Here is a 19,349-nt window from a genome sequence, read left to right as displayed (position 1 = left end):
AGGCTTCTACCGTTCTACCTTTAAAAGCCGGAGAGCAGTCAAATGCTGGAAGTGGAAGCTAAATTGGCTAGTCATTCATATGTAGATTAGGTCGTTACCTAGGAATTCTGGAGGGAGGGGAGTGGGGGTGAGTGATTGAGGGGGTGGGGGAGTGGAGTGTTTCAGTTTGCCATCTTAGGGAGAAATCAACACATGTCCTTTGTATGTCCTTTGTTGCTGACATTTATTGATGAAAACAGTACAAAAAACCAACCATTTGTACACATATTTACAAATAATGATAAAAAGTGAGTGAGTACATTTCATTTCATTCATTCATTTATTTATTCATTTTCAGGCACAACAAATACCTATATTGAACATAAAATACACAAAACAAAAAACAAAACTTGCATGAAAAAGGAGTGGGACGAAGAAAACTTATTAAATCCCACCCCTATACTCACTCATCAACAAAAAAAAACAATAAACTTCCCGCAGCTACGCCCATCATTGCATACAGACCCATCAACAGCCCCGGGCAGATACAAGCATCTAAGCGGCAGCTCGCAACCAACAATTAGAGCCTTCATAACTGAATACAGAATATATAAATTATAAATTGCATTACCACAGGTAACAGGCAGTAATAACTACAAGTAACAGACACACATACATATACATACATATATATCTACACACACAAGTACATATATGTACATACATACGCACACTTTATTTTTTATTTTTTATTTTGGAATCCATACCAGCAATGGTAAGAGGACAGACATTACAGAGCACACTAAAACCCATCATTGAGTATACTGTGACCAGACCAACTGTTTGTAGAGGAATTTAAATCTATGAATATTTTTGCATTGTTTCAATTGTAAACTCAGACTGTTCCAGATTCTCACACCACATACAGACACACAAAAGCCTTTACGGGTTGTTCGAGTTCTGGGTAATTTGAATTCTCCAAAGCCTCTCACATTATAAACCTTTTCTCGAATTTCAAATCTAGTTTGTAAATTTGCCGGTAAAAGTTTAGTAAAAGCTTTATACAAAATTATGGATGTATTGTAATTAACCAGATCCTGGAATTTAAGTAACTTTGCCTGAAGAAAGAATTTGTGAGTATGATCTAGATAACCAGCCTTGTGAATAATACGCAGTGCTCGTTTCTGTACTGTGACTAATGGATTAGTTGTATTTTTATATGTGTTTCCCCACACTTCCACACAATATGTAAGATATGGAAGAACCAGGGTACAGTACAGAGTACGAAGTGCATCTTTATAAAGGAATTGTTTCACTTTGTTCAAAACTGCGAGGCTTCTGGAAATTTTGGTTTTTATGTGTCTGACGTGGGGTTTCCATGAAATTTTGTTATCAATTATAACTCCCAAAAATTTGTTTTCACTCACATTATCAATTGGTACACCTTCAATGATAATTGGTAATTCTATATTATATTTTAAATTACCAAAAAACATTGCTTTAGTTTTATTTATATTTAATGATAATTTATTTATGTCCATCCTTTTTTTATTAATTTTATCTCCCTGTTTACGGTCATTACAAGATCAGTATAATCATCGCTACTGAAAAATATGTTGGTGTCATCTGCGAACAGTATGAGTTTAAGTACTTGAGAAACATCAAAAATATCATTTATGTATACATTGAAAAGTTTTGGTCCCAACACTGACCCTTGGGGAACACCACATGTAATACCAAGTTTCTCTGAATGGTAATGCCCTATGCTAACATATTGTTCCCGACCTGTTAGGTAACTTTTTAACCAGTTACCAGCTTTCCCTCGAATACCATATGTTTCCAATTTATCCAGTAAAATTGAGTGATTGATTGTGTCGAAGGCCTTTTTGAGGTCAACAAAAATACCAACTGCATATTTATTTTTATCCAGTGTATCAGTAATTTCTTCTACTGCCTCAATTATCGCCATTGAAGTGGTTCTTTGCGTTCTGAAACCATACTGACCAACATTTATTATTTGATGTTTTTCAAGGAATTTTTCTAATCTTGAATTAAAAAGTTTTTCTAGAATTTTTGAGAATTGAGGCAGTAGAGAAATAGGCCTATAATTGGTAAAACTGTGTTTGTCATTACTTTTATATAGTGGTATTACTTTCGCAATTTTCATTTTTTTTGGAAAACAACCGGACTGAAATGATAAATTACAGATATATGTTAAGGGACTAGCAATATTCAGAATAACCTGTTTAACTACAGACATATTTATGTCATGATAATCCATTGAAGACTTACTTTTACATTTTAATGTGATATTTATTACTTCTTGCTCATTTGTAGCTGAGAGGAACAGTGAAAAGGGATTTGATTTTATATTACTGATATTTTCATTTTTATGACACGGGATGTCCGCTGCTAGTTCAGGGCCAACATTTATGAAGAATTTATTGAACCCATCGACAATATTACTCATGTTGTGATTTTCACCATTTGCATCAGTAAAATATTCAGGATATGATGTTCCAGAAGATCCTTGTTTAATTAAGTTGTTTAACACATCCCAAGTTCCTTTTATATTGTTTTTATTTTCATATAATCTTCTTCTATAATAAAGTTGTTTGCTCGTTCTTATAATATCAGTCAATTTATTTCTATATGCTTTATTTTATTTCAACATTTTCAGCAATCACTCACAATCCTGGCACTGCCATGGTATCTGTCGTCTGCATTTACCACATGTGTACCTGTAGCAGTGAACACATCGCACAGTGGCCTGATTTTTTTTGCATCTGTGTTTGACCTGACACGTGGCCCTTTTTCCAGGGCTCGGTGTGGAGGGTTGTGTCCGAAGCAACTGATCTTTTCTTGCCTTCTTCGCAGCTACATGAGAGTGAGCCAACTCCCTTGCAAGCTCCACCAGGAAGTCCACCCGTCTTTCCTTCGTCCCGGTGCATGCTTGATACAGCACATGTGCATTCAGTGCTGCCATGTCAATCATGTTATAAAACACGGCGACTGGCCAGCGCCGTGTTCCTTTGCGGACAGTGTACTCCCGAACCATCTGGTCCATCACATCCACGCCACACTTTGTTTTGGTGTAAAGGGTGACAGTGTTTGGCTTCCTTTTGGTAGTGTTATCAGTCTGAACCACGCCGTGCATGCTGCTAAGAATATAGACTGTCTTCTTCCGTTTGGCCGCATACGCCGTCAGCGTGGCAGCAGAGGTTGAAAACACCTAAGAAATAAGATAAATTGTTATTTCCATAGCCCTTTTACACACAATGAAACACATAAACATAGAACCACAAAAGACCTGCAACATACCTGAGTGGTGAATTCATTGCGATCTGTCTGTCTAGTGGATTGAGGAATTTCCCTGCGAATCTTGTTGACTGTGCCGAGGATGGTGGTTTTCCGTCCAAGAAGTTTTTGCGCAAGTGAAAGCGATGTGAAGAAATTGTCCGTGGTAACATTTCTGCCCTTGTCTAGGAATGGTTCCATCAGCCTCATTACTACATTTTCAGAAAGTCTCTCCCCAGTGGGATGATTGGGGTCCTTGCCAAGATATGGGAAGACATTGCAAATGTACTTGGATTTTAGGTCACAGGCCACCCAAAACTTGATCCCAAACTTGTCCGGTTTACTTGCAATATACTGCAGGAAACAGCACCGAGTCTTTGATGGGAAAAGCTGTTCATCAACGGTGATATGTAGACCAGGGTTGTAGCACGTGATGCAGTTGGTGACAAATGATCCCCACACACTGGAAATTGCAGCGAACTTATCAGTCTTTGCTCGATCACTGCGGGTGGACTTGTCATCAAAGCGTAGGTGTTGCATGATGTCTTGGAAGCGGTTTCGTGCCATAGTTCCAATTATCTGTGGGTTTCCCAGGTTTGCTGACCAGCAGTCATTTACCGATGGAACCCTGTAAACCCCCCGCAAGATGACAATTGCAATAAATGCCATTAGTTCAGGGAGGTCCATGAACCAATGAACATGCTCCGTTTGCTGTGCATGTTGAATAGTCCATTCTTGAATGCTATGAAGCATGTCAAGAGTGATGAAACACAGGAAGCTCTGAAGGCGACTCGAGATACTTCTCCTGGCCTTAGCCGTTGGCTCTCCATCTGCAGCGTACGGTTCTATTGGGGTGAAAGGGAGACGGGTCCCCACATGTTCTTCACGCCACACTGTGCCATCTTTCGCTGTCTCAGTCCCCAAACAAGCTCTCTTTTTCGGTGGAGAAGCAGTCTCCTCATCTGCAGTGTGAACAAATTCAAATTGTGAGCAATGGGAAGGTCAAACAAACTTACTAACTACATCCACTTACTTGTTTGAAATGAAAAAGGAAATAACATGAAATGAAACTAACCGGAAGACTGATCAGACAGCTCTGAGTCCGAATCCGGCTGAACTTCTAGGTCTTCTCCATCCGAGTCACAAGGGTCGACTTCCGTCAGGATCATTTCCAACGCCTGCTGAGTAGTGAGCCTTCTCTGCATTTTCTTTCCTTGGAGAGGAGGTCCGTACACCACAGAATTCTTCAGGGCAATGAAGGGTTAGGCTAAGTGCAGTGAGATTGTGTCATATATATACCCAGTACAAAAAACACCCAGTGCTCTGATTGGTGCACAATCATAGAGATGATTGTGCACCAATCATAGAGCACTGGGTGTGCCCCGTCACAGTACCCCGCTTAGCGGGGCACACCCAGTGCCCAGCGGGGCACACCGAAAAAGAGAGCTTGTTTGGGGACTGAGACAGCGAAAGATGGCACAGTGTGGCGTGAAGAACATGTGCACTACTGTATAGCTCTGTGTAAATAATCATTCTGTACATACGATAATTTTTAACCCTACAACTGTTTACAACTTGCATAGTTCCCATTTCTGTATAGCTGTATATCTCAGATTCTGTAAAGTTTTTTATTTCATATTCTGTATAGTTTTTCATATTTATATCCTGTTCATAGCCTGTACATAGCTTGTACTCACTACAGCCTGTACATACTTATAGTTATAGAATATTCACAACATACTTCATACCGTGTACATTATAACATACCATAATAGACCCATTTCTGTAATATACTTACATATCTATATTATTGTTAATATATATTTGTAATATATCTATATCTAATGGTAGATATAGCTAATGGATGCAAACTGCATTTCGTTGCCTTGTACCTGTGACATGTGCAATGACAATAAAGTTGAATTCTAACTAACATTCATATTCTGATGGATGCATCAGAGAGCAACTTGGGGGTTAGTATCTTGCCCAAGGATACTTGACATGCAACCTGCGGGAGCCAGGAATCAAACCACTAACCTTCCGATCAAAAAGATGACCTGCTCTACCTCCCGAGCCACACTATAGCTGTTACACCATGGCTTCATAGTAAAAGAGTCCATGTGCTGAACCTAACAACCTGCAATCCAGACCTTTCACCATCTATAAACATTTGGAATGAATTAAAATAATAAAACAAGGGGATGGCATTCCTCTCCTAAAAGTCTGTTAATAAAGAAGAAGAAAGAAGGCATACTAAAGGACTGAGTTCAATAACCTTAGTAGGAAATTACAGATTTCCAGGCCTTTATATATTTAGGACCTTCCTGTAGTTTAATTAATTAATTTGTGTCATCTGCCTGAATCGATAAATAACGCTGGGTGTCATCTGCATAGCACTGAAAATGTACGGAGTGTTTCTAATGATAATGTCTTAGGAAAGCATACAGTGGGGCAAAAAAGTATTTAGTCAGCCACCGATTGTGCAAGTTCCCCCACTAAAATGATGACAGAGGTCAGTAATTTGCACCAGAGGTACACTTCAACTGTGAGAGACAGAATGTGAAAAAAAAAATCCATGAATCCACATGGTAGGATTTGTAAAGAATTTATTCGTAAATTAGGGTGGAAAATAAGTATTTGGTCACCTCAAACAAGGAAAATCTCTGGCTCTCACAGACCTGTAACGTCTTCTGTAAGAAGCTTTTCTGTCCCCCACTCGTTACCTGTATGGATGGCACCTGTTTGAACTCATCATCTGTATAAAAGACACCTGTCCACAGCCTCAAACAGTCAGACTCCAAACTCCGCCATGGCCAAGACCAAAGAGCTTTTGAAGGACACCAGGAAAAGTATTGTAGACCTGCACCAGACTGGGAAGAGTGAATCTACAATAGGCAAGCAGCTTGGTGTGAAAAAATCAACTGTGGGAGCAATCATCAGAAAATGGAAGACATACAAGACCACTGATAATCTCCCTCGATCTGGGGCTCCACGCAAGATCTCATGGGGTCAAAATGATCATGAGAACGGTGAGCAAAGATCCCAGAACCACACGGGGGGACCTGGTGAATGACCTGCAGAGAGCTGGGACCAAAGTAACAAAGGTCACCATCAGTAACACACTACAACGGCAGGGAATCAAATCCCGCAGTGCCAGACGTGTTCCGCTGCTGAAGCCAGTGCATGTCCAGGCCCGTCTGAAGTTTGCCAGAGAGCACATGGATGATACAGCAGAGGATTGGGAGAATGTCATGTGGTCAGATGAAACCAAAGTAGAACTTTTTGGTATAAACTCAACTCGTCGTGTTTGGAGGAAGAAGAATACTGAGTTGCATCCCAAGAACACCATACCTACTGTGAAGCATGGGGGTGGAAACATCATGCTATGGGGCTGTTTTTCTGCCAAGGGGACAGGACGACTGATCCGTGTTAAGGACAGAATGAATGGGGCCATGTATCGTGAGATTTTGAGCCAAAACCTTCTTCCATCAGTGAGAACTTTGAAGATGAAACGAGGCTGGGTCTTCCAACATGACAATGATCCAAAACACACCGCCCGGGCAACAAAGGAGTGGCTCCGTAAGAAGCATTTGAAAGTCCTGGAGTGGCCTAGCCAGTCTCCAGACCTCAACCCCATAGAAAATCTGTGGCGGGAGTTGAAAGTCCGTGTTGCTCGGCGACAGCCCCAAAACATCACTGCTCTCGAGAAGATCTGCATGGAGGAATGGGCCAAAATACCAGCTACTGTGTGTGCAAACCTGGTAAAGACCTATAGTAAACGTTTGACCTCTGTTATTGCCAACAAAGGTTATGTTACAAAGTATTGAGTTGTATTTTTGTTATTGACCAAATACTTATTTTCCACCCTGATTTACCAATAAATTCTTTACAAATCCTACCATGTGGATTCATGGATTTTTTTTTTCACATTCTGTCTCTCACAGTTGAAGTGTACCTCTGGTGCAAATTACTGACCTCTGTCATCATTTTAAGTGGGGGAACTTGCACAATCGGTGGCTGACTAAATACTTTTTTGCCCCACTGTATATAATGTACAAAGTACTTTCATTTACATGCACCAACAGGAATATTTTAGATGAATATGATCCAAACCACTGCAGTGCAGTTCTGTTGATGCCCATGGTGTAATCTGATCTATGTGGTCAAATTTTTCACTCACTGGTATTGAATACTGTTTAACAGAACAAGCACAGAGATGAGTGCACTGTCAGAGGCCATAAGAGTCAATAAAGTAAAGTCAATTCAATTAAAGTCAATTCAGAAAGATCAATCAGAGAGAAATAATTTAAGTAAATATCAGCAGCTATTAGAGTTGTTGTACTTAATCTGTGGCACAGATGTAAAAACAAAACAAAAACAAAACTCTAATAGTTACAATTTTTTCTGTCAAGAAATTCACAAAGTCATGTTAAAGGAATACTTAACAGAGCTCTGACTCTTTTGCAGCCTGGTGGTACTGTTGAGAAGAAACCCGGGGTTGTTCCTGTTTTCCTCAATCAGTGACAAGTAATAAAATGCTCCTGCTTTATGGACAGCCTTTGGTTAATAGGGTAACAAAGTATTTTCCAAGTCAAATGAAGACCCTCTAAATAAGAAGCTATTTCCTCTCCAGGTCACGTGTCATGTACTTTAAGATGTGCGTTTGAGAATTATACTATGAGGTCAAGTACTTGACTGAAGTGATTCGAGGATTTATTTTTCAGAGGAGCTACATAATAATTCAACACTATTAACAGGATAATCAGCTGTGGGAGTAGAGTTTAGCTCCAGTTAAGATGTATAAAGGTGTCAAAGGTGAGAATTCTGACAGTCAGTGTGACTGGTATTGATTCATTTAAACTAACATTTTGTGTAAGGCAGAATAATATGTTGATTGAGCCTAATATAATTTACAAACAGGGACTTAGAGAACAAGCCAATGTGTAAAAATCCACATTTAATTTAACCTTAGTGTATGCCACTGATATTGGCAACATTGTCTAGAAACCTTTGAATCTAAAACTGTACTTGGGAATTAATTTCCCTTGTCATGTAACTTGTTTTCTCCTGGCTTACATTTGTTTCTTGTTTTTAACAAATAGTTATGCAATTAGTGTATCTTTGCCAGTTATAGAAAAGTAGTTTTCCCTACTTTTGCTAGTTTTTAAACAGTCATATTCGATATAGTAGGATTTGTCGTGGTGGCAATCCCGAAAAAAGCTTCTCACATTGTTAATCTTATAAAAAGAAAAGCCAATTTGTGATCTTTTTGAATCTTAACCATATTATTCTGTGTTTAAAAACTGATCAAAATAAAAATAGCAAAACTGACAGTAAAAAAAGAAAATGATGGTCCAACACACAAACACACAAATCAGCTCAATTGTGCCTCCACCACCTGACTTACTGTGCACAGGTTAGAAAGAAAATATGTGATTAAGGATGCAGATCCCACTAAAGTAGTCAGCTATTCTGCGCAGAGATTACTGTGTACAGCCTGCACTTTTTCAACTGTCAAACAAACACTTGTTGCTGTTCCACTGCTCACCATCCGGATGATTTAAGAACTGAACCCCTAAAATGCAATTTGATACCTTCATTTCCAGAAGTTCATGCAGTCATTAGGATTATAAGTACGCATGCGTTTATTTAAACTCTTTACGGCAGAATAAATGCTGCGATTAACTAAGTAGAATAGAAGCATCTGCTGCTGAAGCTGGAGACCAATTTTTAAAATGCCCTAAATGGGTGGTAGATGATATTAATTATGGAGCCTCAGGTTGCATCATCATTAAAGGTACTTTGTAGTCAAGGAAAAGGAATAATTGCTAGATAGATTACTTAATAATCATAAAACAGATGACACAGCCATCTCAGCTTTGGAAGGTAATACGCAAGAAATCCTTAGTATATGCAACACTGTAATGGTTTTGAAAGTTGTACCCAACAAATTAACTCACTAACTCCATAGAAACCTTAATCATTTCCCTGCAACATGAGTACTTAAACACAATTCATACTTACTTAATACTTACTTACTCAACACTTTGTTACATTTGAGAACATTTTCCTGATGAGCTAGTCATCTTAATCAACACACATATATATATATAGGTTATTGGCACAGTGCATGGTAGCATAGTGTTCTGCCTACCTAGTAATCAGTCACTACTTTGAAAATTACAACTTTACGAGCATACATGGACTGGGAACCCATCCCAGCTACCATAGGGCAGAGGCAGGATACATCCTGTCTGTTGCAGTGCAAACACAGAGAGACAGACAACCATTTGCACTTACATTCACACCTATGAGCAATTTAGAATTACCAAATAACCTAGCCCTCCTAACTGCATGTCTTTGGACTGTGACCTGGAGAGACAGACTTGGGAATAGCATGCACACGACACACAGAACTCCCCCAGCCAAATAGTGGAGTCAAACTCAGAATAAGCTTTAAGAACAACCCGATAATAATGAATTACAGTAGTTCAGCCTAGTAATAAAGTAATAAAAACATTAACTAGTTTGTCAGCATCACTCTGAGACATGATATTTTTAATTTTAGATATACTGTGTAATTGCAAGAAAGCAGTCCCACATATTTGTTTAATATCCAAACTGAAGGATATTTCCTGGTCAAAAATTATTCCAAGATTCTTTACAGTGTTACTGCAAGCAATGCCATTCATTGTAAGTACCTCAAGCAGGTTAAGGCAGGGGCAGCCATCTGCCGTGACCGGTTGGGAGGATGACAGGATAAAGACACGCTGTGGAAGCGAGCCAAAGATGAATAAGAACTAATAATTTACACACACAGTGAGTGAAAAGGAATGACTGAAGAAGAAACACCCAGTGCATCATGGGAATCCCCTAGCAGCCTACACCTATTGCAGCATAACTAAGGGAGGATTCAGGGTCACCAGCCCTAACTATATGCTTTAGCAAAGAGGAAAGTTTGAAGCCTAATCTTAAAATGTTTTTTAAGATTAGGAACCAGCTTCTGTGGAACCAGCTTCCAGTGTCTCCTGAATCCAAACTGGAAGCTGGTTCCACAGAAGAGGGGCCTGAAAACTGAAGGCTCTGCCTCCCATTCTACTTTTAAATACTCTAGGAACAACAAGTAGGCCTGCAGAGCGAGAGCCAAGTGCTCTAATAGGGTGATATGGTACTACAAGGTCATTAAGATAAGATGGGGCCTGATTATTTAAGACCTTGTATGTGAGGACCAACCCATCACTAGTCAGCGATCATGCTCCTGTATCTTTAAAACTAATACACAAGAATAATACTACACCAAGTAAAAACTGGAGATTTAATTGATTGATTGATTGATTGATTGATTGATTGATTGATTGATTGATTGATTGATCATACTTTATTCATCCCGAGGGAAATTGGGTTAAGGCTGCCAGCCGTGCCAGCGCCATCTTACCCTTCCGACCATAGATACATTACACAAACATCACATGGGGAAGACAGGTAAGAGGTATAACAATGGAAAATACACAACATGAGGAAAGAAGAGGAGAAAAAAGAACTCCCCCCAGACTGAGCTCCGACAGGGAGATCAGTTTGAGAACAGAAAAAAACACCTCAGCGCATACAAAAAGCACATGACTATCAATACACCATACAAGACAACCCATATGGAAAAGATATATATAAATCTTATAAAGTTTTTATCTGTCTTGTATGAAACTTGTATGAAAAGCATACAAGAGTGAAAACACATATAAGATCCCTTGAAAAATTATATAATGAAACTAGAATTAAATGAGATAATTGATAAAAAAAACAAAATTCTTAGTACAAAGACTACGCCTACAGAATTATTAACATGGTAATAAATCCGGTCAATTTCTAGCAAACCAGCTAAAAATAAATAAAGAAAAAACAACTATATGTGCTGTTCAAGATTCATCTGGGAACACAATATATGACTAGAAAAAATAAACAACATTTTCAGGCATTTCTATAAAACGTTGTATTCACCACAAATAAACCCATCTAAAAAAGAAATTGATCAGTTTTTGGACAACATAACTCTTCCAAAATTATTGGACACTCAAGCAATGGCACTGGATTCACCATTGACACCAGGTGAACTCCAGGAAGCCCTGATAAGTATGCCCAATAATAAGGCTCCAGGTCCAGACGGCTTTCCTGCAGAATTCTACAAAGAATTCTGGACGATTCTAGCACCAGTTTTCTACAGAACGTTGTTGGAAATTAAAGAAAAGGGCAGACTTCCATCAAATATGAGTTCCGCAAACATTAATCTCCTGCTAAAACCAGGCAAAGACCCTGTATATCCCTCAAGCTATCGTCCAATATCCCTTATAAATGTAGACCTTAAAATAATCTGCAAAGCTCTCTCAAAGAGACTGGAGAAAATAACCCCCCTCTTAATTCATCCTGACCAAACTGGTTTCATAAAAGGCAGGCACTCATCAACAAATACACGTAGATTACTTAATTTGATAGACTACTCATACAGTAAAAACCTAGAAACTACAATATTCTCTTTAGACGCAGAAAAAGCATTTGACAGAGTTAACTGGAAATTTCTATTTGCAACTTTACACAAATTTGGTTTTGGATCCTCTTTCATTAACTGGTTAAAAATATTATATAATTCCCCAACAGCTTGTGTTAGAACAAATGACCAGACATCCTCCAGCTTCTGTCTCTTGAGGGGCACCAGGCAGGGATGCCCACTCTCCCCTTCACTGTTTGCAATTTTTATTGAACCACTAGCAGCAGCAATTAGACAGAATTCAGTAATTAAGGGCATAAAATGCAAGAACGTGGAACATAAAATCAGCCTTTATGCGGATGATGTGTTACTCTTTCTCCAAAATTCACAAACCAATATCTCTGGGGTGATTGAATTGATAAACTCTTTTGCAAGAATATCAGATTACTCAATTAACTGGTCAAAATCTACAGTCCTACCGATTAATTGCTCCCTCCATAATTCCTCTTCTACACCACTGCAATCAGGAAATATAAAATATTTAGGTATTAATGTTTCTCCCAAGCTTGCAGATCTAACTAAATTAAACCATATCCCACTTTTAAAGAAGGTGTAGAAGATGATCTGGCTAGATGGAAATGATGTCAAGATATGTGAAGACTTATCAAAGTGTCTGAAATGTAACATTCCAACTTCCCCCTTAGTGTGTTTGTTGGGCAGCTTAGATAATGTCACTACAGAAAAGAATATCGCCCACATGGTTTTCACTGCCCTATGCATAGCCAAGAAAACAGTCCTCATGAACTGGAAAAATAAAAACAATCTTAATTCTAACCAATATAGAAATTATCTATTAGATGACATTAGTCTTGATACAGCCTCTGCCACCACATCAGATCATCCATCACCTAGTGGGGGTGGGGGGTCATAGTTTGGTCCCACCTTTGCTGTTGTGATTGGTGTGGGGGTAGGGACAGGCTTGGGGCGTTGGGGGATTCCCCGGAGGCATCTTCCTTGGAGGACTCAACCCGGGGTAGCGGTCATGGCCTGTTAAGGGCTCTGTTGGCTCTTAGGTGACGGTTTCCTCGAGGCTGCGTGCAGCGGGGCTAGGGGAGGGTCTGTGCTGATGGACGTGGGTTACTGACCTGGTAGCCTTGCTGCCCCTGGGTGGATCGGGGGGGGGGGGGGGGGGGGGGGGGGTTCTGGGGGTGCACCGTCTCTGGGCTGGGGCCCTGGCTGAGCCTTGGGGGCTTGGGTCTTGGTTGGTGTGTCGCCGGGGTCGTGGGCAGGTGGGTGTATGGAGGCCCAGCCCTGGCGCAGGGTGCCGCCAGTGCATCGAGCCACCTGGGGGGCTCTTCAACTGGTGGGGGAGGCTGTTACATCTTGCAGGAGGTCTCCTCTCTCCAGGAACTCACTCTGCAGGTGGGGGAGATATAAGAGAGGTGGAGAAAGAACTCAGCCTGGGTGTCTATTGTCTTGTGTTGTCTGGGAGATGAGTGGATGACGGGGTGGGTGCAGTTTTCTCTGTGGTGGGGTCTGGTGGGCTGTCCCGGAATCTGTGGGGCCCGGCGGGGCTGCTGAACTGGGCCCCGGTCTGGATGGGCCTGGGCCCCCTTTCCCTGGTGGGTTGCAGGATATGGGGGTGCCTACTGGGGTCAGCGGGGGAGCTGGCCCCAGGGAGGGGCCACTTGCCCCTGCCTTCCTTCCCTCCCCATTACATTGAGGGCTATCAGGAGGGGCTATGTGCTTACCTGCTGCTCTCTGGCAGGTAGCTCCATGCCCTCCTGGGTTTTAAATGCACCTTAGAACACACATGCATCAACACTACAATGAGCGGGTGGAGGGAGGTTTGGAGTCTTCACACACCCCCATTCTCTGTTGCCTGTTGGGGTGGGGGGCTGGGAGGAGGAGTTGGCTGTCCGACTGCGGTCTGGAATGTGGGGCCTCCCTGCTGCTGTGGAGTCGGGGCGGTCTGCCTCTCCCCACCGCAGGGAAAAGGGTAACACCACCTGGGTCTGGGTGCAGTTCCCCCCTCCAGGGGCAAGGGTACCTAGACCCGGTTCGTAGAGTACGCTTGGGGAGTGTGATCGTGTGTACAGTGTCTCTCTATGTCTGTCTCCACGTTGGGTGAGTGTGGAGTAAGTGCATATGAGAGCATGAGGGTGGGAATGGATGTTTGTGTCTGTGTGTGCCTGTATGTCTGTGTCTGTATGTCAGGTCGAGTATCAGACGCCACCTCTTTAGGGACATCTCAGGCCCTCCAAGGTATGGAGGCCTATCCACCCCCACCACTCCCCCTGCCGGTGGCAGACACCCACCCTGCATTGGTGGTTCTTTGTGTCTGGGGATGGGCGTCCAGGTACCCACCGGCTCACTCCTGGTGGCTGCTTGTCGGGGCCTGGAGCCTGCGGGCACGTCACTGCAACTCCCCCTGGCTTCTGCTCCGCGGCTGCTGAGTGAGCCCTCATCTGGGACTCTCCTCAGCTCTTTCTGGGACAGTGGCGCGGCTGCCCCTCTGTTGGTCTTCCTTGGTCTCTTGTGTTCTGGGGGCCTCTGGATGTCTGGAGTCTTGATCTCCTCCATACCTGCTTCATGCCCTGGAGGACGGGGCTGTGGCCCCCCCACACTCCCTAGCAGATCATTACATGAAGGAACCTTTTAAAAACAAGCGCGTCCATGCTCACAGATGTACACACGGGTGATCACACCCACAAACTACACCCTTTTTGGCTCCTACCTCAAAGCACACTGTGTTCTGTCGATCTTACGTGCTGCACAATAATGTTTAATATTTAGTATTGACTGTTATATTCACATAGATCATCGCAATGATGTTGTTTATTGTATTGCTCTCTTTTTTTGCTTGTTTTCTCTTTTTTCTTTCTCAACAGGTGATCCAGGTGATTGATAGATGTATTTTTTGTCTGTTTGTTTTGTTGGTTTTTGTTTTTTGCCCTTTATCATTGTTTTTTCTTCCCCTCGTTCTTTCTACCTTTTCTTTTCTGCAGTCAAGTCTGTCCCATGTTTAGCTGGTGAAAATAAAATAAAATAGACAATAAAAGAAAAGGTGAATCAATTGGACCAATACGGCAAGGCTGGGATGGTCCGTTTGGTAAAGTAAATCTGTTGGGCATCTTTCTTTGCCTTTAGACAACAATTCTGATGGCAAAAGAACCAAACGGGACAGGCGAAGAAAAACAAACAAACAAACCCCCCCCCAACAAAATATCATCATTACCTTTCCCTTAAAGAGATATTTTGAACTTCTAGTGTTCTCCTTTATAAATGCTAACATTTTTGAAAAAGCAATGTAGAATTGAAAATCCTGTGTTATAACTGTGTTCCACTTTTAACACAAATACTTTGTCAGCTTCACACACAGAAGCACAGAGAACATGCTAGTGAGGTCAGTCAGCAAGTTGGCCCAAGGAAAGAATACTTGTGCATGATATACATTTACGTAGACTTAAGTAATAGAAGTTTGTCAAAAAGTTAATCTCTTTTGATTAGGCAGACCATTCCAAAGGTTAGGTGCCATAAAGCAGTAAAGACACCCGTCTGATCTAGTGAGCCGGTTGTTGTCCAAGGATATCAAGTTTTGTGTAAATTCAAATGAATGATTTACATCTGTTAACAGGTATCTGCAAGAATTCAGCTGGGATGAAACAAAGACATATACATTATTGTAAAACAATAATTTCATCCTTGAATTACAGAAACAGGAGGATGTGAGCTTTTGAATCATGAGATGTAGTTAGTGAGTCTCCTGAATCCCAAAAGACTGTATGTTGGTGGAGGTGTGTTTGAAACATGCAGAGGGCAGGATGGGCTGGTTTACATGTGCCATGAACATGCCATGTTCAGTGTTCAAGAAAAGGAAAGGGGGAAAAACACTCAATTGAATTAGTGTGATTTTAAAACCCAAATGAAAGCACACCAAATGACTTTAACAACAAAGATTTGGGTGGCATGCTGAAAGAAAGCAGAGATGAACTAGTGTATAAGTTCAATTACCTGTAGTGTTATTTTAAACATTTTCTAGATTATGTGAAAAGTGGTCAAAGGAAACAGGCAGTGCTCCTGAATGAAGCGACAGAGGACAACCACAATCCAAAGTAACTGCAAGTATTTATTTCTGATTTTCATGGAATTTGCTGGGGCTGCAAAGTAGCCTAAAACGAATTAAATTATTAGATATGTACTTTAAACTTTCATGCATGCAGTGGAGAAATAAAAGTACATTTACAACCTGCAGCTAAGTTTTCTATTTAGCTAGCTTGTGTCTACATTTGACATTTTACTTCACATGTCATATGTGAATAGAATTTTCAAAGCACCACAATGTCAAACTGAGCTTGAAATGGCCAGCTGTCTACAAACAGCACAGGTGTGATGATGCGTGAATTTTTAAAAAATGTAGCAGACTTTTATTTCTTCCCCTGACTGTCAGATGACTGAAGCAGAGCAAAACAGAGCGAAATGAAGATAAAACACAAAGTTTCTTAATACTTACCATGATGCATTATCTTGCACCATGAAGATTTATTTCATATTGAAGACAGATGAATCACAGGAAATGGAAAACAAGCTGTTATCTGCAGCTGCTTACAATAACCTGTGCATGTCAGTGTGCTGCTATTTCACCATTTTCATTATCATTAAAGCTGCAGTAATTGTTTTTTTGTTTGTTTGTTTACTTGTGATCTGTCCAGTGGTATTTGATACTGAATCATGTGAATCAAATCCTGCATTCAATTCCATTTATGAAAAAGAAGATGAACCAATATATTATATGATGTTACCAGACACAAAAAAGAGCCACAAAATGCAGATCAATAAAGACCGAAAGCTGCTGTTATTAAAGGAAGCAAACAGAAAGCACAAACAAAAAAGAAAATCAAATGATTTTGATCAGAAAGTGTTACCTGTTGGGCTATCTACTCCACTGAATGCTGAGTCTCCACCTCCCCCCACTGTGGCCTTAACAGGTACAGAGCCAGTGCCGGTTGTAGTACTGTTTGTGTACTTCTTGTTGCCACTATACTCAGTGCTGCTCTCGTCGTCCTGCACTGTGGTAGCTCCCGATTGGATGCCAGAGTCTGTGGCATAGTAAGTCTGCTGCCACTCTGCCACCTTCACCACGCTGTCTGCCTCACTCACTGCAGAAAACAACACACATCTACTGCAACCAGTAATATCTACTGCAACTATTGTAAAGTGGTACATTGGTTGCACACCTGCAGCTAATGAAAGTCTGGACCTAGCGGTTAACCTCAGTGCAAGCCTTTCCTTATAGTAATTTCTCACAGACTTAACACAATAAAACAAAAAATGTTTTATAGAGTTTTTTGTTTTTGTTGTCATTGTTTATGATGCACACAGGTCTGACTTTCAAGGGTTTTTAGAAGCTGGTATAGCTAATGTTACCTACTTTACTCCAACATTTTTCTCATGCCATTACCAGCACATGCAACTTTTTGTACCACAATCCGCATTTTTACTCAACAAGGAAGTTTGCTTTTAGGACTTTCTGAAAAGTTGAAAAAGTAAACAGTTTTAAGAATGCAAAGTATACAACCAGACGAATCGGTAGTTAAATGGCTTAAACAATCGTCTAGCAAAACTTTCCTCTGTATAACTAGTTAGTATGTTTTTCAAACATTGCTTCAGAAAAAAAAGTCTTGTTTCTGACAGAATAACCCAGTCGCTGCATTCTTCCATTTCTATTGGGCACAGCTTGAGCTTGTGGGCTGCTGGCCATAGAGCCTGGGTGAGGTCAAGCTGCACTAAGACTCTTCAGTGAGTAGCCTCACACAGCTCACTGAATGGTCTAACTGCATGTAGTGCTGCTAATTCTACCATTTTTGGAATAGTACTATTACTAAACTACTACCAATTCTTCAAATCTTTCTGTGACAAGTACAACCTTTTATTGGTAGCATTACCTTTAACCCTCTCAAGCTCAAATTAAACTTTTTGTTGCTAATGCACAACCAAGTCCTGCAGTGGTACTTCTGAGTAAAAAAAACTCATAAAATATGTATGTGGGGTAATCCGGTTGTTAGTTTTTAACTGTTGCAAATCAGCAACGCCTGCCTTGGGAGGGTTAAAGATGGTACTGGTGTTATGGCTAGAGTATATACTACTTCTAATGCAATTACCACATCTCATTATAACTTCTACGTTTCCTGCTAGGATTAAACACTGAACTTCATACTAAATGCTACCACTCAGTACTACCACTAGTGTTCCTTCTACTACTGCTACTTATTCAGCAACTAATGCCAGTGCTGCTACTTCCTCTGCTGTTGAAAATACTGCTATTTGCACTAAACTACTAAAATGATTCTGGTATTGCTACCACTACAGCTACCATTAATGCTTGTTTTGTAAGTACTGTAACTGTGATTTTTGCTGCTGGTAGTCCTAATAATTCCACGTTTTTTACTAAAGAAGTGGCATTCCTTTATAGATAAATGAATGACAAAAGCAGCAATATACTGCTTGTACTATTACAAGACTACTACTACTAATCACTGCTACTATGAATATACCTACCTGTACCTGTATACCAGCTAGTCCTAATAATAAGTGCAGTGCTCATATTGCTACTTGTAGTGCACCTATTTTTTACTATATCAACTACTACGACTAGTGCTGCTTCTGTTAATTATCCCTGTTGCTTGTATCAGATACTACTCCTATTTCAACTCATGTTGCTACTGCTTTTACTTTTTTCTTCTAATGATGCAGATACTTCTTCCAAGAACCACCTGTTTTCCTCCCACAGCTATTACTACCGCAATGAACTTAGGCCAGAGCTGGGTGCTATGGTGACAGAATACTTACTTTGCATGGACATCATCTCCATCCACTGGTACTGCTGCTTTCACTGACCTCTCACCTGCAGGAGAATACAGGAATCATTAGGTCTGAAAAAAGATTCAAGATTAATCCTCTAGTCCGACTAGCCTGGGAAATCGCAAGTGACCCCTTGTACCCCACCCACTACCAGCCCTCTGGTCAGCGCCTCACATCAATCAGGTCCTACACTTCAGTCTCACAAACAGCTTATTCCCCTGGGCCATTCGGACAGTAAACAAACATCCACCAACCTCCCCACATCCCACCCATTCACACCCAACCAACTTATCGAGCCACAGTCTGAGTCCAAGCACTTTACAACTTCTTCTCTATTGTGTGCCTTTCTATTGTTGTTGCATATATTTCTCTTGTTTTGTATATATTCCGCGTGATTCTATGTATTTCTCCTCTTTGCCATTCATTCCTGTTGTGTCCTATTTATAGTTTATTCTGGCAGAGTTGGTGTGAGGAACCTACAATTTTGTTGTGCATGTACAGTAACAATGATCATATGGGTTACAGCATAACTCTGAAGATGATGATGGCCCAGATTTATAAGGGGCATATCCAGTCTCAGAGGCATCTTCACACAGACTGCACCTGGGGTCTTTCCTGGTGTGATAGACCCCAACCTCGATGGATCTTGTGCTCAGAGCTTGCTCCTGTGCTACCATGATTAGTGCCTCTGTGCTGTCTTTCGGTTCAGCTGCGTACAGCCACTGGTAGGATT

The 19,349-nt window shown here is 40.9% G+C and overlaps 1 protein-coding gene across 2 annotated transcripts in view; it reads right to left on the bottom strand.

Moving 5' to 3' along the window:
* Window positions 1-19,349, bottom strand: part of jupb (junction plakoglobin b) — a 113,960-nt gene that overhangs the window by 52,936 nt on the left and 41,675 nt on the right. For both annotated transcript variants that reach the window (XM_004575797.3, XM_004575798.3), the window contains 2 exons: window positions 18,605-18,659; window positions 16,681-16,914 (listed from right to left, as the gene is read on the bottom strand). In XM_004575797.3, the coding sequence (XP_004575854.1) occupies window positions 16,681-16,914; window positions 18,605-18,626 (256 nt within the window). In that variant the 5' untranslated portion in view covers window positions 18,627-18,659. The remainder of the gene's footprint in view (window positions 1-16,680; window positions 16,915-18,604; window positions 18,660-19,349) is intronic.

This window comes from Maylandia zebra, linkage group LG4 (assembly GCF_041146795.1).
Source record: "Maylandia zebra isolate NMK-2024a linkage group LG4, Mzebra_GT3a, whole genome shotgun sequence".
NCBI lineage: Eukaryota > Metazoa > Chordata > Actinopteri > Cichliformes > Cichlidae > Maylandia > Maylandia zebra.
Note: the sequence above shows the minus strand (reverse complement) of the source record. Positions and strands in the feature narration are given on the sequence as shown.